The sequence below is a fragment of the Canis lupus genome, chromosome 3 (assembly GCF_011100685.1).
Source record: "Canis lupus familiaris isolate Mischka breed German Shepherd chromosome 3, alternate assembly UU_Cfam_GSD_1.0, whole genome shotgun sequence".
In the NCBI taxonomy this organism is placed as follows: domain Eukaryota; kingdom Metazoa; phylum Chordata; class Mammalia; order Carnivora; family Canidae; genus Canis; species Canis lupus.
Window position 1 is genome coordinate 25,389,057 of NC_049224.1, and position 17,312 is coordinate 25,406,368.

A 17,312-nucleotide genomic window follows, 5' to 3' on the forward strand; every position below is an offset into this window, starting at 1 on the left:
CCTTTATTGGGAGGGCTGAATAAACAGATTCTAAGTGACTTTCCAAGAACAACTTCCGAGTTCATACTGGAGAACTGGACACCATGGGACCAACTGCTTCTTTTCAGATCAAGAATCTGCCATTCTAGAATCATAGCCCCACTCTCGTGATCAGAAACCTCCCTCTACTGTGGCCCCACCAGGGCCACACCACACCTGCTGCAATTCACACCAGCAAAATGACTGCCCCATCCTCGGCCTTTTGACTCACCCAAAGCTACTGACTGAACAACGGAGCCACAGAGAGAACCTCCATGACCTGCAGTGTTTCCAACCAAGTGCAGCCTCCAGCCCTTCTGCCTTCCAAATCCTGCACAAATGCATCTGATGTGAAGAACCTTAATCAGATTCAGACCCCTCTCCAAGAGGGAGATGGAGATTGTGTTTTAGCTTTCCAGGGTCTGCAGTACAGGAAGAGCGCAAGACAAGGAGGGCAGGGTGAATGTCGAGTTCTAATGCACCATAGTCACTACAAGTTCCAAGGATTTGGATGTCCTGTTGAGGGGTCTCCTGATTAGGGCTGCAAAATACTGTATACCTAGGAAAAGTTTCCAGAGTTTTCATCAAATTCTCAAAGAGGTGCATGACCCAGAAAGGGGACAGATCTACTTTAATATATCTGTAATATGACAACAACTTGAGAACAAGATTAGCACTGTGGGAGGAGCTAAGACATAGTGATTAAGATAGGAGCTCAAAAGCTTAATAGCTCAAATTCTGGTTCTACCACTTAGTAGACGCATGACCTTTAGCAGGTTGTCTGATGCCTTTGTGCCTTAAAATTTGGGGAACAGACCCAACCTAACAGGGATGTTCAGAAGATTAAGGTAAATGGTATGTATGTGTATTCAGCAGAATGCTCGGCACTTGAGAAATGCCCCCTAAATGTTAGCTATTGTTACCAGAATAATCCTTAGACAAGATAAATTCTAATGTTAAAAGACTTGCATTCATGCCCCACACATAAATTTATTTCCACTTTCATAAGCTTACAGAAGTGAGTATTTGATGTCCTGTGACAGTACACAGAAAGACAAGTGCCTGTTTATACGGTGATGACCTTATTCTATTTAAAGAATACATTAATCCAGCAGCTAATTACTGCCAGGAGGAACAGTTTAACACAGTACCAAAAACAAATCTGCCAGTTTGGGAAGACGTTCTTTGGGACCCACATGGATAGTACTTTGAAAGTATTCAAAATGCTAACAAGAGTTAGCATTAGTTAATTGTTTTCAGGGGGGGCGTATTAATAGTTACATCATCTGGCAGGCCACTTCAGATACAGTCTTACTCAGTCAAATATTCCATACAAGTCTTGTTATCTGGGGGAGGTGTATGACATAATTCTTGCTGGCAAAAATCTTGCTATCTGATATCCTATCTTCTGTACTTAAAGGAGCAGGACTTACAGGCTTCCATGATTCTGCTCAATCATTTGTGTAAATCTAATAAGGCTTACAAAGAAAAAAAAAAAAAAACAGCCTCAGCCCTGCTGGCAGGTACTCTGGACAGCAGAAACAATGCTCAGTGTTGGCAACAATGGAAATCAGACCCTTTAATTATGACCATATGTCAACTTCCCTAGTGTCTAAAGTGTATGTGCCAATGAACTGCAAGAAAAACCTACATTTCAGCTTTTCATCAGTAACTTCAGTATTCAACTACATGGTTCCAATCAGAAGCCTAGTTGACATCAGACTGTAGCACATTGAGAAGAACAATTATGACCAGTGTCAGTGAGCACTTAGGGAAATGGGCTCTCTAATATACTACTGGTAGTACAATTTAGCACAACTTTTCTGATATTGACATGGAAATATTTAACAAAACCTTTAAAACTGAATACTTACTGACTCACCAGTTTCACTTCTAAGAATTTATTCCAAAAAAATAATCTGACAACTACATAAATTATACTTATAAGGATGTTCACTTAGGACTTGTTTGTAATACAATTAGAAAAGAACTCAATGTTCAAAGTATAAAATTGGTTAAAACAATTACAGCATGGCCTTAGAATGGAAATCTATGCAGTTATTAAAAGGAAAATTTATTTTTTTTAATTTATTTTTATTTATAAATTTATCTTTTTTTGGTCTTCAATTTGCCAACATATAGAATAACACCCAGTGCTCATCCCATCAAGTGCCCCCCTCAGTGCCCATCACCCAGTCACCCCCACCCCCTGCCCACCTCCCCTTCCACCATCCCTAGTTCGTTTCCCAGAGTTAGGAGTCTCTCATGTTCTGTCTCTAAAAGGAAAATTTAGATGTATTTACATTTTGACATGAAAAGATACCTGTGATGTAAATTTCAGAAATCCAGTGCATAGTATAATCTCATTTGTATTTGTGTATATTTATATATAAAACATACATATATAGATATATATTACATATGTATATATAGTTAAATAAATATACATATGTATAGAAAGCTATGCACTGAAAGGTTAACAATGGCACCACTGAATATTTGAGATTATGAGTACTTTTTCTTTGCTTCTTGCTACTCTATATTTTGTTAAAAATCATCAGTAGGTATTACTTTTGTTAATTAGAAAAAAAATAGCAATTCTTAAAAATGCAAGCCCAGATGATAGCACTTTTATCTGAGGATAGTTTAAAGCACATACCAAGAGTCACAAATTCAGGGACGCCTGGGTGGCTCAGTGGTTGAGCGTCTATCTTCAGTTCAGGGCATAATACCAGAGTCCCAGGATCAAGTCCCGCATCGGGCTCCCTGCATGGAGCCTGTTCTCCCTCTGCCTGTGTCTCTGCCTCTCTCTTTTTCTGTGACTGTCATGAATAAATAAATAAAATCTTAAAAAAAAGTCACAAATTCAGAATCACACAGAATTTCTAAGCTCATTCTTTGTATCTTTAGAAGATACATAAAGTAAATAAGTATAGACAAGGCATGAGGCAATAAGGAAAGCAATTGACCATGATTAACTACAGAGCGTATATCCGGTTTAAAGGCATTCAAATTTAAAAAAATTTTCAAGCACTCAACATCCATCTCCAGGCTGATTCTAAACAGTAAGTTGCTAAAAAGGGCCTTTGCTATATAAACCGAAACACACAATTTATATTACTGTAACTCTCACACAACTACAATTGGACATCACTCCCTCCCCATCTCCTAACGTTGGTTTAAGTGGTATTTATAAAAGAGACCAGCTTCTCATACTTGTAAAATTGTCTTCCTAAAATTTAACACAAGAAAAGTTTGTCTCTGTTGATAAACTTGTCTCCTTCCTTCCACAACAGAATAAAAACAATGGATTTAATTGGCTTTCCCTGTTACTTGTTGTTCAAGAAAACTCAGAAATGACCTGTAGCTTAACTTTTTCTGCTACAACTGTCTTTTCCTCTCCACCATTTAGTTCTTATTCACTTGCTTTGGTGGTTATAGTATATGCATTACTCTTACATTAGACTGTATGTCTACACCACTTGAGATATTTTTGAAATTCAGATTGGACAGAGAGAAGTAAAAACAAATTAATATACTGAAAAAAATATCAGCATGTAATACAATAATTGGAATGACTTGCACACATACTTTATATACTTTGGTATTATACCTATGTAATGGCCAGGTTATAAACCATACAATATAAACTGTAAATAAAATATGGGGAATGTGACAGTTCACATGGAAAAGAATCAGGAAAACAACAGATGAAAAAAAGGAGCTGAAGGGGCTAGTAGGTGGAATGAAAAAATGTGCAATAATTGCATGGTATAATATGTATGTCATGTGTAATTTGTATGACATAGTATGTATGTATATCATAGGTATGTATGTATCATACAAATTAAATTGTATATCATAGGTATGTATGTATCATACAAATTAAATTGTGCCAAAAATAAAACAAATAGCACCTCTTTTAGGAAGCTTATACTCTTACAGAGGACTCAAGACCTGTCTGGGTAAGTGTTTCTGCAGTGTCTATCTTCTTCCTTCTCTGGGTCCTGTGCCAGCCTTTCTGCTCTCCCAGGCTTCTCTCCTTGCCTATAGCTGCTGCTTTTCCACCTACCCACCAACAATCTTTCTCAAAAACCAGAAACGAGAGTATAAATATTCCTCAAATGTAAAGTTTTGGAACTAAGATATTTACTAAAAATTAAAATTGATGGTAGGTAATTATCAAAATGAAATGTACTAAGATGAATAATATTAAAATTAATTATAAATATTTTAAATGGTATTTTATTCTTATATTTATAAGCTGCTCCTTTTTTAGAAATAGAAATTTCAGGATCAATGAAATGCTGGGAAATTCTGAAAGCCCTCATATAAATTCAAGGCATTTGCTAAGTCAAAGGTGCAACTTTGATGCTAAAACGTTAAGCCATACTCTGCTCAACCAGATATACATATAACAAAGTACATTAACCAGTTTCTTGTTTTTATTACATTGTGAAATAAATTTCATTTTAGAGAAGTGAAACTCAAATATATCAGGATAAGCTGGTTATTTACAAAATATATATATCTTGTTTAGTTACCTTGAACTCTCATTAAAATGGAATAAAACAAAACATCTTAGAAATTAATTTAAGACAAGGATCTTACATAGTAAATTACCCCCCACTATTACTTAGATTAATTTGAACACTTACTTGGTGGTTAGTGGCCAGAAAACTATAAAAAAGAAAAGCTGGGTAAGAAAGTAATATCATACCAATGCCTAATGAGCACCTAGGATAAAGTTAAGGCTTTCCAAAAACATTCCAGGGTATAAACTCAAAGAAATTTTTGAAAGGAATTAATTATTTAGTCAAAGATCATGAGAACAAAGTTTCATATACTTCTTAATGTAAAGAAAGTCTGAGGAACAAGCAAAACTTAGAAAAATGTGTTTTTCACCCCCAAAACAAGAGAAGCACAATGAAGTGTGAGTGACAGTGGGTATTTCTGAATTGATGTTTTTTAAAAAACATGGAAAGTGAAGTACTCACAGCATCAGCATTCAGTAAATATTAAAAGTTGCAATCCATGTGCAGACTGATACTCTAGAAATAATTACTAATAAAGATAGAGAAAAATAGCACTGTCATCATTACCCTAAAACACCAAAGAAAATGAGATACAAGTGATGAATGCATATTTCACTCTCCTAAGACAGTAGAATGTGCTAGAATCATCGAGTATTGGTAAAACATTAGAAAGTTTCTATAAAAAGTCTGCAAGATAGATTATGGCACTATAAACCTATCCATGGAAGTGACTTATTAATGTCCAGAACGAATATCTGGAAACCCAGAATCAACAAATTAGCAGCAAATTACAGAGAAAACAATCACATGACATCTGTAGTTCCATTTAAATAAAACTCCACCATGGAAGAGTCTACAGTGGCACTGGCAGGGATTCTCAAGCAGCAGCAGCAATCCATAAAGGCTTCTTAATTTTCTTGTCATTTAAGAATTAAGCCACTTCCAGTTCACACAGATCCTACCAGGTGCACTAAATTGATGTCATTATGAGCCATCAGGAAATACCCACCGAGACCTATACCAACACGGAGAAGTTTTGTTAAACAGCTGTGTGTTTTAATTGATTTGTATTATTTAAAATAGGAGCAGTTAAAAGTCAGTTATCGGATGTTGTGTAAAAGAGATGCCTAAAGACTCCAGGGAGACTGAGTTCAGAAGAAAGCCAATCACTGGAACTTCACTTGAGCACTTAAGATTATTACAAGAGGAAGCACAATTAAATCATCAGTTTATCAGCCATCATTATAAATCACTAGGCAACATATCAAGCTTCATTATTTAAGACTCCTTAACCAGTGACTTCCTGCATCACCGAGAGTCAAAAGCAATCTACTCACCAAAAGGTACCTGAGGAGTTTTATTTTTTGTTGTGTTTGAGTTTTGTTTTGTGTCATTTTTTTTTTACCCTGAGAGATTTATGATGGGAAAAAAAATGAAAACTCACTGAAATTAATTACCATATTTTTGCATGTTTTAGACATGATGAAGTCTTCAAAATGAAATTAATGGCATTTGGGATATGTAAAATATATATTGCACAGTTTCCTCTTTACTCCCCGCAAATATTTAATTCAGTTCTCTCTTAGTATTTGTGTCACATGAGGAAATATAACAAATTTTTTTCAACTTTATCCACCCAATCCCATTCATTTACTTGTACTCAGACAGCCTTGTGGAATCACAAAATAAAGTACCTCCAAAGTCTTGGTTTCCAAATTTAAAGTGCACAGTTCAGGTGTTAGAAAATATCTGAAGGGAGATAAGACACCGGTTGAGCTTTGTATGCAGCCCTCTTTTTCAGTCTTCCCACCAACCCTATGTAAATATTGCCATAATCTTTAACGGAAAGCAAGCCTCCTTGGAAAATGGAGGGGTAAGTCAGGGCATGATTTGCACAATATTAATGCGCAACAACTTGTCAAACCAAAAAGCAAGAAGCTTTCAGAGCTACTTGGGTTATATCAAAATAACTCAGGAGCCAACTTAAGGAGACTTAAAAAATTTTTTTAATTTAAATTCAATTTAGGTAACATGCTGTATTTTCAGTTTCAGGGGTAGAATTCAGTGATTCATTAGTTGCATACAACACCCAGTGCTCATTATATCATGTGCCCTTCTTTTTCTTTTTAAAGATTTTATTTATTTATTTATTTATTTATTTATTTATTTATTTATTTATTTTTTCATGAGAGACACACAGAGAGGGAGGCAGATAGGAGAAGCAAGCTCCTCACAGGCAGCCGGATGCGGGACTGTATCCCCTCACCGTGATCACACCTTGAGCCGAAGGCAGACACTCAACCACTAAGCCACACAGGCATCCCTCATGTACCCTCCTTTTTTTTTTTTTTTTTAAATTTTTATTTATTTATGATAGTCACACACAGAGAGAGAGAGAGGCAGAGACACAGGCAGAGGGAGAAGCAGGCTCCAGGCACCGGGAGTCCGACGTGGGATTCGATCCCGGGTCTCCAGGATCACGCCCTGGGCCAAAGGCAGGCGCCAAACCACTGCGCCACCCAGGGATCCCCCTCATGTACCCTCCTTAATGCCCATCACCCAGTTATCCCATCCCCCGACCCACTTCCCCTCCTGCAACCCTCAGTTTGTTTCCTACAGTTAAGAGTCTCTTATGGTTTGTCTCCCTCTCTGTTAATTTATTTTTCCTTCCCTTCCCTATGTTCATCTGTTTTGTTTCTTAAATTCCACATATGAGTGAAATCATATGGCATTCTTCTTTCTCTGACTGACTTATTTCACTTAGCATTGTTTCATCCATGTCATTGCAACAATCAAGCAACAATAAAGATAATTACTATAATGAACTGAAATGCATAAAACATTTATATTCATGAGTCCACAAAAATACATAAGAAAACTTTCTTGGTCACCTTTGGACGCTAGAGAACCAGCTCATTATCTTAAAAGCTAGAAACATTTATCCTGCACTTTCTATACAAGCATACCTCAAGTAATAAGCGGTGAGGGAAACTGCTGTTAGAAAGCAGTTCAGTTAATAAATAATGAATGAGGGAATTAGAGCATCACCATTTGCAAACCCTAATGAGTTAATGGATCTAGGCAGTAATCATGAATGGCTGCTACCACCACAAAAAAGAACAATAACCAAACATTATGTGCCTTTTGACAAGAGTATCCAAAATCACCTATGAAGTATTGCCTCCCAAAACAAACCTGAATCTGATCAAGCCTCCAGATCTAACTAGCAGTTTATGGAAAACTCAGGGAGGAACACACCAACCACCACCAGATATTAATAGGAAATAAACAAACAAAACAGACTACAAATACTATAGTACAAACAACCTTGTTTCTTCAACAAAAATTTATAAGGAAAAAGAGAGAGGAATGAGAATCTTTGTTTCAAACATCTGAAGAGATGCTAACCATTTTAATGTATAAACCTTATTTGAATCTTGATTCATAGAAACCGTAAAAAATTTTTTAAAATTGTGCAAATTTAAGCACCAATTGCTTATTTAATGATATTAAGAAATTACTAACAATTTTTTGTGATAACAGAAATGTGGTTATGTTTATTAAGAGTCCTTACCTTTTTTTTTTAAGATTTTATTTATTCACTCATGGGAGACACAGAGAGAGAGGCAGAGCACAGAAAGAGGGAGAAGCAGGCTCCATGCAGGGAGACTGATGCGGTACTCGATCCCAGGACTCCGGGATCACGCCTTGAGCCAAAGGCAGACGCTCAACCGCTGAGCCACCCAGGAGTCCCAAGTCCTTACCTCTTTTTAATTAAACTTTTTATTTTGAGATAACTATAGATTCCAAATGCAGTTGTAAGAAATCACACAGAAAGATTATTCATATCCTTCACCAGCTCCCCAGTGGAAACACCTTGCAAAACAATAGTACAATACCACAACAAGATACTAACATTGATAGAGTCAGATATAGGACATTCCCATGGCTACATTTCCATTGGTTCCTTCATGTTGCCTTGCATAGCCACAATCTCTTCTGTCCCACTTATAACTCCTTCTCTAACACCCAATAACAACAAATCCCTTCTCTAATCTATATTTTTGTCATTTCAAAATAAGTGGAATCATAAACTACACAACCTTTTGGGACTGCCTTTTTGTACTCAGAATAATTCTCTGAACACTCATCCACATTGTTCAGCATATCAGTAGTTGGATTCCTTTCTATTACTGAATAGGATTACCTAGTAAGGAGTACCATTTTGTTTAATCTCCATGGTCTGAAGGGCATCAGAGTTGTTTCCATTTGGGCAATCATGGATAAAGCTGCTATAAAAATTGGTACAAAGCCCTTATCTTTTAAAGATATATACTTAAATTTGAATGAATGAGATAGGATGTCTAGGATTTGCTTTTTAAAATTCCAGATTAGGGGCAGCCCGAGTGGCTCAGTGGTTTAGCACCACCGCCTTTGGCCCAGGGTGTGATCCCAGAGACCCAGGATCGAGTCCTATGTCGGGCTCCCTACATGGAGCCTGCTTCTCCCTCTGCCTGTGTCTCTGCCTCTCTCTCTCTCTCTGTGTCTCTCATGAATAAATAAATAAAATCTATAAAATAAAATAAAATAAAATAAAATAAAATAAAATAAAATAAAATAAAGTAAAATAAAATTCCAGATTGGGTGAGATACTAAAAAAATAAGACTGGCCATTAGTTTGCAAATGTATTATTATACTATTTTCCTTACTCTTGTATATATTTATAATTTTCCATAATATAAAGCTTAAAAACAAGAAAACAGTAAAAAAAAATTACTTATCTGACTGTTTACACACCCACATACATAAATACAAACATCTTCAAGCAAAATTCAAGGTATGCTTTCTTATGACTTTTAGTCTGAGCCAGGATTGCAGGGGCTCTTTACCTAAAACATACAGCCCACACCTGCAAGTAATTATTATTGAAACATTCATTGTACCAATTTGGGCAGATCCAACCTAGGCATCTGTTAACTTTCTTTCAGAAGTTCTTTATTAGGCTACAGGGTTGAAATAATAGGTAATTCGTAATGTTGGACAGAAGCAGGTAAGTAATCACCATAATCAAATGTATGAGATTCATTAGTGGCTTGTCATCAAAAGAGAGGGTTCATGTCTGACATGAACAGGTCCTTATCATCAAGACAAATGCTCAGAGAACAGAAGTGTGATTACTAAAGATGAAGAGCAACAAACTATATGAGTACAATCAAGCCTGGAAATGAAGTGAAATGAATTTTATATTGTGCGAAGGCTGCTTTTGTTTTTAAGCCACTCTGAAGGACAGGATATTATTAACATGTTCAGTCTGCAAGCTAATGGTTCTTTAGTGTAATTTTGCAAAATGCTATCTACTGTTTGGTGCCACCAAAATTGTATCAGCTCATTCTCCCCTAGTGCAACCTCCCATTCACCCCACTGAGGACACTCTACTTTTTCAGCACAAGTGTCTTTACAAAAATGAAGACCTACTCTCTCCAAGATCTCAAGCAAAGAAGAGCACGTAAATACCAAGCCATTAGCTAATCTGGGATTAAAAGCCAAGACCACAAAAGGAGATGGTTCATGATGACTTTCAAAAGCCAAGTAATGCGATGGTGACAAGTGAGTTTCCCTGACTAAGTTTTTAATGCCTGCATATGCACTGTGATGAGCAATTCTAAAGCTTAAACAAAGTTTGTTGTCAAAAGTGGGAAAGCTGTCCACAGATTAATCCCCATAAGACAAATCCCAAAGGAATATTTAAATGCTACAGTTGTGTTGTAGTTTGGTTATATCAACTATTTCTCCCATTAAGTGAGCCACACACTTGAGTGTTAGAAATAATAATGCGTATTGTGGTTGGATTTGATCACTACTACTATACTATGACAGGTAGGAAAAGATGGTCCACTAACAGGCTGTCTACACGACATGTAAGTGTCTACAAATTAAAAGATATTAGTCAATCCCTTTAAAAGCAATCAATGCACAGATTGTTTCATTTGGTTGGTTTAACAACTTAGTTCTATCAATAGCAAGGTATCTATTGGCAACATCATATTAGGAAACTAAGAACATACAGTTGAGTTCAGTCTTGTTCAAATGTCACAAGTCAAAACACAGACACACAGAATTAAAACCCAAAATGACATAGATCACCAGAAATTGTGCTATAGGCTTGCACTGAAATTAATAACAGGACTGCTAGTGATAGTAAAAGGGAAAGGATGAGAAATGGGCTCAAGAACATAATGCAAAATGTAAGTGAAAAGGAGCAGAGAAAAAAGGCACTAAAGTTACATACATATGTGTTTTTGGATGTCTCTGCCATCTATCTTTTGCCTCTAACCTTTGCCATCTTCCTTGACTCTTACAACCAAACATTTTCTGGGTCCTGTGGATTCTGACACTATAGTATACATTTTTAGATAGCCTGTGGTCACTGGCAGGACACTGGAAGCTGAAACTGTTAGCATTCACCTTGACACTTTATTTTTAAAAGATTTTATTTATTTATTCTTGAGAGACACGGAGAGAGGCAGAGACACAGGCCGAGGAAGAAGCAGGCTCCCTGCAAGGAGCCCAATGTGGGACTCGATCCTGGATCCCGGGATCATGCCCTGGGCCAAAGGCAGACGCTCAACCACTGAGCCACCCAGGCGTCCCTCACCTTGATACTTAAAGGTTAATCTAAAACGCTTTGATAAAATAAAATGTTCTTGCCAAAAATCTTCATGATGGATTTTCTTATATATCTCATTATTTTTCTTCATAGCAACCCCATGTCTATAGTCTACAGAACTGGGATTTTAGAGGGGGCCATTTTTGTGACCTGAAGTGGTCTTAAGAAAGAATCATGAGAGAACAAAGAGGAAATATAAAGACAGAACAAAGGCCACAGGAAGACATTAAGTCTGGAAAGAATTCCAAGAACAAACTGCACAGAACGGCTTCTGGGAAATGAACAGCTATGGCTGGCAGGAGCTGAGCCTGTGTGCAGTGGAGTAGAAGATAAGTTTGAAAGGGCAGGTTGGAGCCAGGGAGTGGCAGCCACTGGAGCCCAGGTGAGGCACTTAGACCACATGTCACAGGCCTTTGGATGGCTACTGCAGGTCTGTGCACAGGCAAGATATGTGTATCATGGTTAGGAGGATGTGACGAAGGGTAGGGGCATGAAGGAAGGAGCAGAAGACCAGAGGTGTGAGGCCTTACTAATTGTTCCAGGTGAGGCTATAAGACTTTATCTAAGAGGGCAATGGTGGGAAGGGAAAGGAAAGGACTAACTCTAGGGGCTGTGTGAAATATGCATGTATTTAAACCTAGTTTTGTCCTCAATTAAAACCTAGAAAATGGTCATTTGAAGTCACTGTCAAAGAACTACTTACAAGATGCTAAGGATTCTTAACGTTGATTGGGAGGTAAATTGTCATTATTATGATCAAACACATAAGAGGGCATAAAAATTCTAAATGGCTGATAAAATCATTTTTAAAGGAAGCTTTGATTAAGCTTAACAGAGGCTGGGAAAAAATAAGTTTTTTGATATAAGTAAAAATTATTTTTAAGGAGACCATGATTGGTTGCAAGGTGATGAGTATTTTTACATTTCTAAAATAATTAACTGCTGATTTTAGCAAGGCAGTAATAATGACTTATATGATTGACAGATCTATTTTTCCCTACTTTTGCAAATCTACTTTTTATATCTACTTTTGAAGATGTATTTTCTCTACTTTTTTCAGATTGCTATTGAAAACCTATTATTAATCAGAAGTTAATTTTTTTTTTGCAAATGTACCTATGAGTAAAATTCTGAAGCACTGTAGGTAACACAAGCTAAATCATGTACTTCTTAGTGAATATGCCAACTTAGTTTCTATTCTCTTTTACTTAATACATTTTTATTGAGCACTCACTATATGATAAGTGCTGTGCCAGTGCTGGGTGCATGATAAAGAGAAAAAAAGGGGTGCCTGAGTGGCACAGTTAGTTAAGCATCAACTCTTGTTGGTTTCAGCTCAGGCCATGATTTCAGGATGGTGAGATCGAGCTCAGCACAGAATCTGCTTGAGATTCACTCTCTCCCTCTCCCTCCCCCACTTCTCACCCCACTCATGCTGAGCACTCTCCCTCTCTAAAATAAATAAATAAATCTTTAAAAAACAGAGAGAGAGAGAGAGAGAGAGAGGGGAAAAAAAAGTTCTGCCTACATGGGAATGCATAGTACAATGACAAAGAAAGACATTAATTAAAAGAAAACTATCCAAATATATAATTTAAATTGTGATAAGCACACACAATTGCTTTGAGAGCTATAATAAGGAAAAGAAACGAACTCTGAGAAGGTGTTTCAAAGGAAACTGTCTTTGAGCTGAAATCTGTAAGGATGTAGAGGAATGAAATAGGGGAAAAAAGAGTAGAGGAGAGAGAACTAGAAGATGAGCAGCAGAGGGAAAAAATCACATATAATAAAATAAAAATACTCTCTAACCTGTTGGGTAATGGTGTCCCATGGCTCCTGCAGCAGCCGGGTCTTATAGCATTCATGAGTTCCTTCCCATATGTCCTTCAGAGCTAAAGGTCTTCCATCTGCAAAAGCACATGGCAAAGACCATTGGTCAGTAATCCATTTGACACAATGGTGCTTTATCTGAAACTACTAGAAGAATGTTATGATTTTAAAAAAAGAAATCTTTGCTAGTATACATATTACTTATATATCAAAAGAGTGCTATATGAATTACTATTTTCTTCCTGAGGGAAATTTAAACATTCAAGCTTCTCTCCTTTGTAACCATCTAGCAGTTCAATTATCTGCTCATTCATTGCCTATAGGAATTACGCAAAATAAATAAGGTCCAAATGTATTTTAGAGAAAACTGATAGGTACAAGCACAGGCAAAGGACCAGGTACACAGACTCCCATATTCACAAGGGTGCACTATGAATACCTCTGAAATCTTAATACTTCCTCTAGTTCTGAAATCAAAGACGGTACATACACATGCTTCTTTCACTCTCTCATTGACTATCTGTAATGTTCGAATCACTCTGTTCAGTACCATGGGGAATAGAGAAAAGGAAAGCACACAATTTCTCCTAGTAAGAAGCCTACCATCTATTAGGGAAGCTATGACAAGTATATCAACAGTATATTAATACTAAAATACTAGGTAGAAAGTGGTTGTTGCCAAGAGTGCAGTTCAAACTGCAGTTCTCACACAGTCCAGAGGAGGGAGACAGTAACATCCAGTGTTTGTGGCAGGTGGAGAAAGGGAATTGTTAAGGGTGGAGGGACATGAGCAGGAATTGGCATGAAGAGATTAGGAAAATATCTAGTAAACAATAATTCTGTTTTTCTTTAAACAGCTTCACCAATTCACTTATATTCATAACAAGCCACTATGGCACAAGTAGAAAAACAGGTATTTAAATTTGTAAAATAAAGTAGAAAGAAGAAATTACCTAGAGACTTTGAAACTGCACAGTGCTGGACAGAATGTGGCCTTACTACTAAAATTTAACGCTATTTGGCCCATTCAGAGCTATCAAATCCTCAGAACTTATGGGTGTGTTCTTTTTCTCAGGCAAGTGGACAAGAGCATTTAAAGAAAACTCATCAGTATGTCAAATCATTAGACCTAAAGATGTATTTGGTCATTGGATGCAATAAAACTAAGGGAAATAATCCATCCCAATACCCCCCCACACACAAATACACACCAAAGCAAAAGGTATTGTACTCAGACTCCTGGAGTTTAAGTAGAGATGTACAGTGTAGGAGAAAAGCACTGGACTTGGAGCCCAGGCTAAGTTTAAACTCTGGTGTCGGCACTTATGCCCTATGCGACAGCAAGTTACCTGGCTTTCAACTTTACCTGTAAATGAGGATAATTATCCTTCTCAAATCTTGTTCATGTGAACAGGCTTGCATAAGTGAACACACCCAGGACTGTGCCAGGCACACAGTCAGAGTTTAATACATAGCAGGTATCTCCTCCCAGCCTCCACTGCACCACTGCAGTACTTCTCATACTAGAAAGCTAAAGGATTCATTTATAGACCACTATTTCTTAGAATTTTCTCATGTTTCTACACGATGCACATTGTGTTTGACGATATAATATACTAATGCCATACGCAGGGCATTTCTCATGTTTGACCTGAAAAGTTGAACTTTCCCTCAACCTTTATTTTCAATAAATAGCAATAGAATATTTTGATACATTTTCAATAAGTATCTTCATCTTGGCATTTATCTGGCGGCAGGAGACCATTATCTTGTGATAAATAGTTTTATTCCATTGACATTTCCATGTCTGTAAAATGAACAAGATTTATTCATCCAATTAACATTTGAATGTCATGTTTAGCTACAAGTTAAAAACAAGCTGCCTTCAGTGTCTGTTTTATATTGTTTTCTGAACACATTTACAGAACAGGGCAAAACTTTGCCCTTAAGGTAAGCACTACACATCCTCAAAATAAGCACATGCACACACACACACGTGTGTGTGTGTGTGTGTGTGTGTGTGTACTGATGTTGGAAGAGGGGAATAGGATCTTAAGTACCTCAATGTCAAATAGTAAACCAAATAATCAAATTATAAAAAGAAGCTTTTACAATAATTTTCAGATGTCAAAGTTATAAGAAATCAAGTTGTAGGATAATAAAATGTGAGAGCTGGTGTAATTAGTCATTTTATAAATAAGGAAACCAAGGTCTTGGGAAATATACATCAGCCAAAATTATGCAGCCAGCTCCTGGATGCGCTGAGCTGGAATTCAAGTCTCAGTGCCCTTCCCGCCATTCCCTACAGCCTCTGAGGGTGGAGACTGCGCCTATGCATTCACCACTGCAGCCCCACCATGTAGTTCCAACTTCCATTCACACATTGCAAATGCTTTATAAATATTTACTGAATAAATTATAAATGAAAGGATGCCCTCCTTAACTTTATTTCCTCTAAGATAGATAAAGGCTTTGCAGATCTGGAGAAGAATGCTTGGTTTAATATCTGGCCATCAGTGATGATTTTAATTTTACTCCTTAAAATGTTTCAGCCTACAATCTAAGGATGGAGTGAGTGGCTCGGATATTACCACCGCCAAACCCCCCACATACTCTGCTGGAACCATTCATACAAAATGCAATAATCAGCAGCTAGCAACAATGTGGAAAGACCCAGAACAAATGTAATAGAATATTTTCATTAGATTTGATGCCAGAATTGAGCATATGTGACGTAAGTTTTCAGATAACACTAAATTTACTGGGAAAAAAAGTTAACATCTTACAGCACAAGACCTAAAAAAAGTAATCTGGTCAACTTAGAATAAGAGATACAGAGTTAAAAATAATAAATTCAAAACATAAAAAGAGGCGTGATGCTCCTACGTGCATGTTTCTAAGAGTGCTACCCACTTGCTAGAAAGAGAACAGTGAATAGACGTGATTGCATTCTCTAACGCATTTAGAGACTGTTTAAAAATGCACGTATTAATGATGATCAAATGAGCGTGTGTGCAGGCTACTATGATAAGAGGGGATCTCTCCAGCTTCTGCTGATGATCTACAATGCAGATGATCTAGGTAATATTCACTCTCACATACAGATATGACAATAATGACTTCATGAACTGTGATATGGGTTCTTTTCTCTAAGCCTTCATCATCAACTTGCCTAGTCACAGCTCGTGCCTTCATGATCAAAGACATACAGAAGTTAGTTTTGTGATCTTTTCTGCTAAAACAAAATATTTTGCAATATCTCCAAAACCATGCCATACGCTATTGATGCATAAAATATATTCAAAATATGGTTGCGATTCTAATTATTTTAAAACCAAAGGGAACCTTCTGAAATTCCACTGAAGCCATTAAACTGAGATCATCAAATATATTTCAAAAATCACGTCATAAAACTGAAACTTAAATATTGCAGAAACTCGAAGAACTTTTGTGATTTTGACTCTATCTATGTATTTATGAAAACCAAAGACCCAAAACCTCAACCTAAAATTAAATTGTGGGCATAAACAAATACTTGGTTAAGCTCATGAAACACATTATTACGTGCCTTCATGTTCAGTTGAAGGTATCTGCGATCAGAAACTTTAAGCCCTGTTAAGAGGGTCTATTTTTTTTCTGTCTGGCCTCAGCCAGAGGAGACATAAGCATACTCAATCAACAACTCTCTAGTTATAGACCCATGATATTCGATAGCACCAATTTTAACATGCTTAGAAATCTCATTAATCTCACTGAGGCTGAGAAGTTCAGTAAGATCCCCTGCATACTTGAAAAATTGAAGCAGAAGCTGAAATAATTTCAGCAGCAATCCACAAAGTAAGCATGGTAAATTAAGGCCGTTTATTTAGCAAGTGTTTATTGAGTGCCTACTGTGTGCCTCTATCTCCTGGAACGATAATACATATTAGAGCTAAAGGAATATTCTGTCAGCGATCTAGAATGTCAATGACAAAAGAAGAAGATACATTGGATGAAAAATAGAATAATTAAAAAGTACAATCTTTAGCAACTGCCAGTAGCATTTAATTTAGCAATTTTCATATAAAATCTCTCAATTGAATAATAACCTACGTGTCAAGTAATCTATACATTACTCAAAACGTGCAGCTCTCTAAATTAAATTTCTCAGGGCTATTAGTTTTCATGAATCAAATAACAGCATGAGAGATTTCACTGGTACCACCTAACTGTAGTGAAAGCATGCTGAAGTCACCTTTATCCTATTGTGCATGGTTTCACT

At 36.8% G+C, this 17,312-nt stretch overlaps 1 protein-coding gene across 15 annotated transcripts in view; it reads right to left on the reverse strand.

The window, feature by feature from the left end:
• Positions 1-17,312, reverse strand: part of ATG10 (autophagy related 10) — a 221,128-nt gene that overhangs the window by 58,240 nt on the left and 145,576 nt on the right. For all 15 annotated transcript variants that reach the window (XR_005356789.1, XR_005356790.1, XR_005356788.1 and 12 more), the window contains one exon: positions 13,031-13,128. Coding sequence is in view for 11 of the 15 variants with exons in the window: in XM_038532420.1 (XP_038388348.1) it covers positions 13,031-13,128 (98 nt within the window). In the remaining 4 variants the exon portion in view is untranslated. The remainder of the gene's footprint in view (positions 1-13,030; positions 13,129-17,312) is intronic.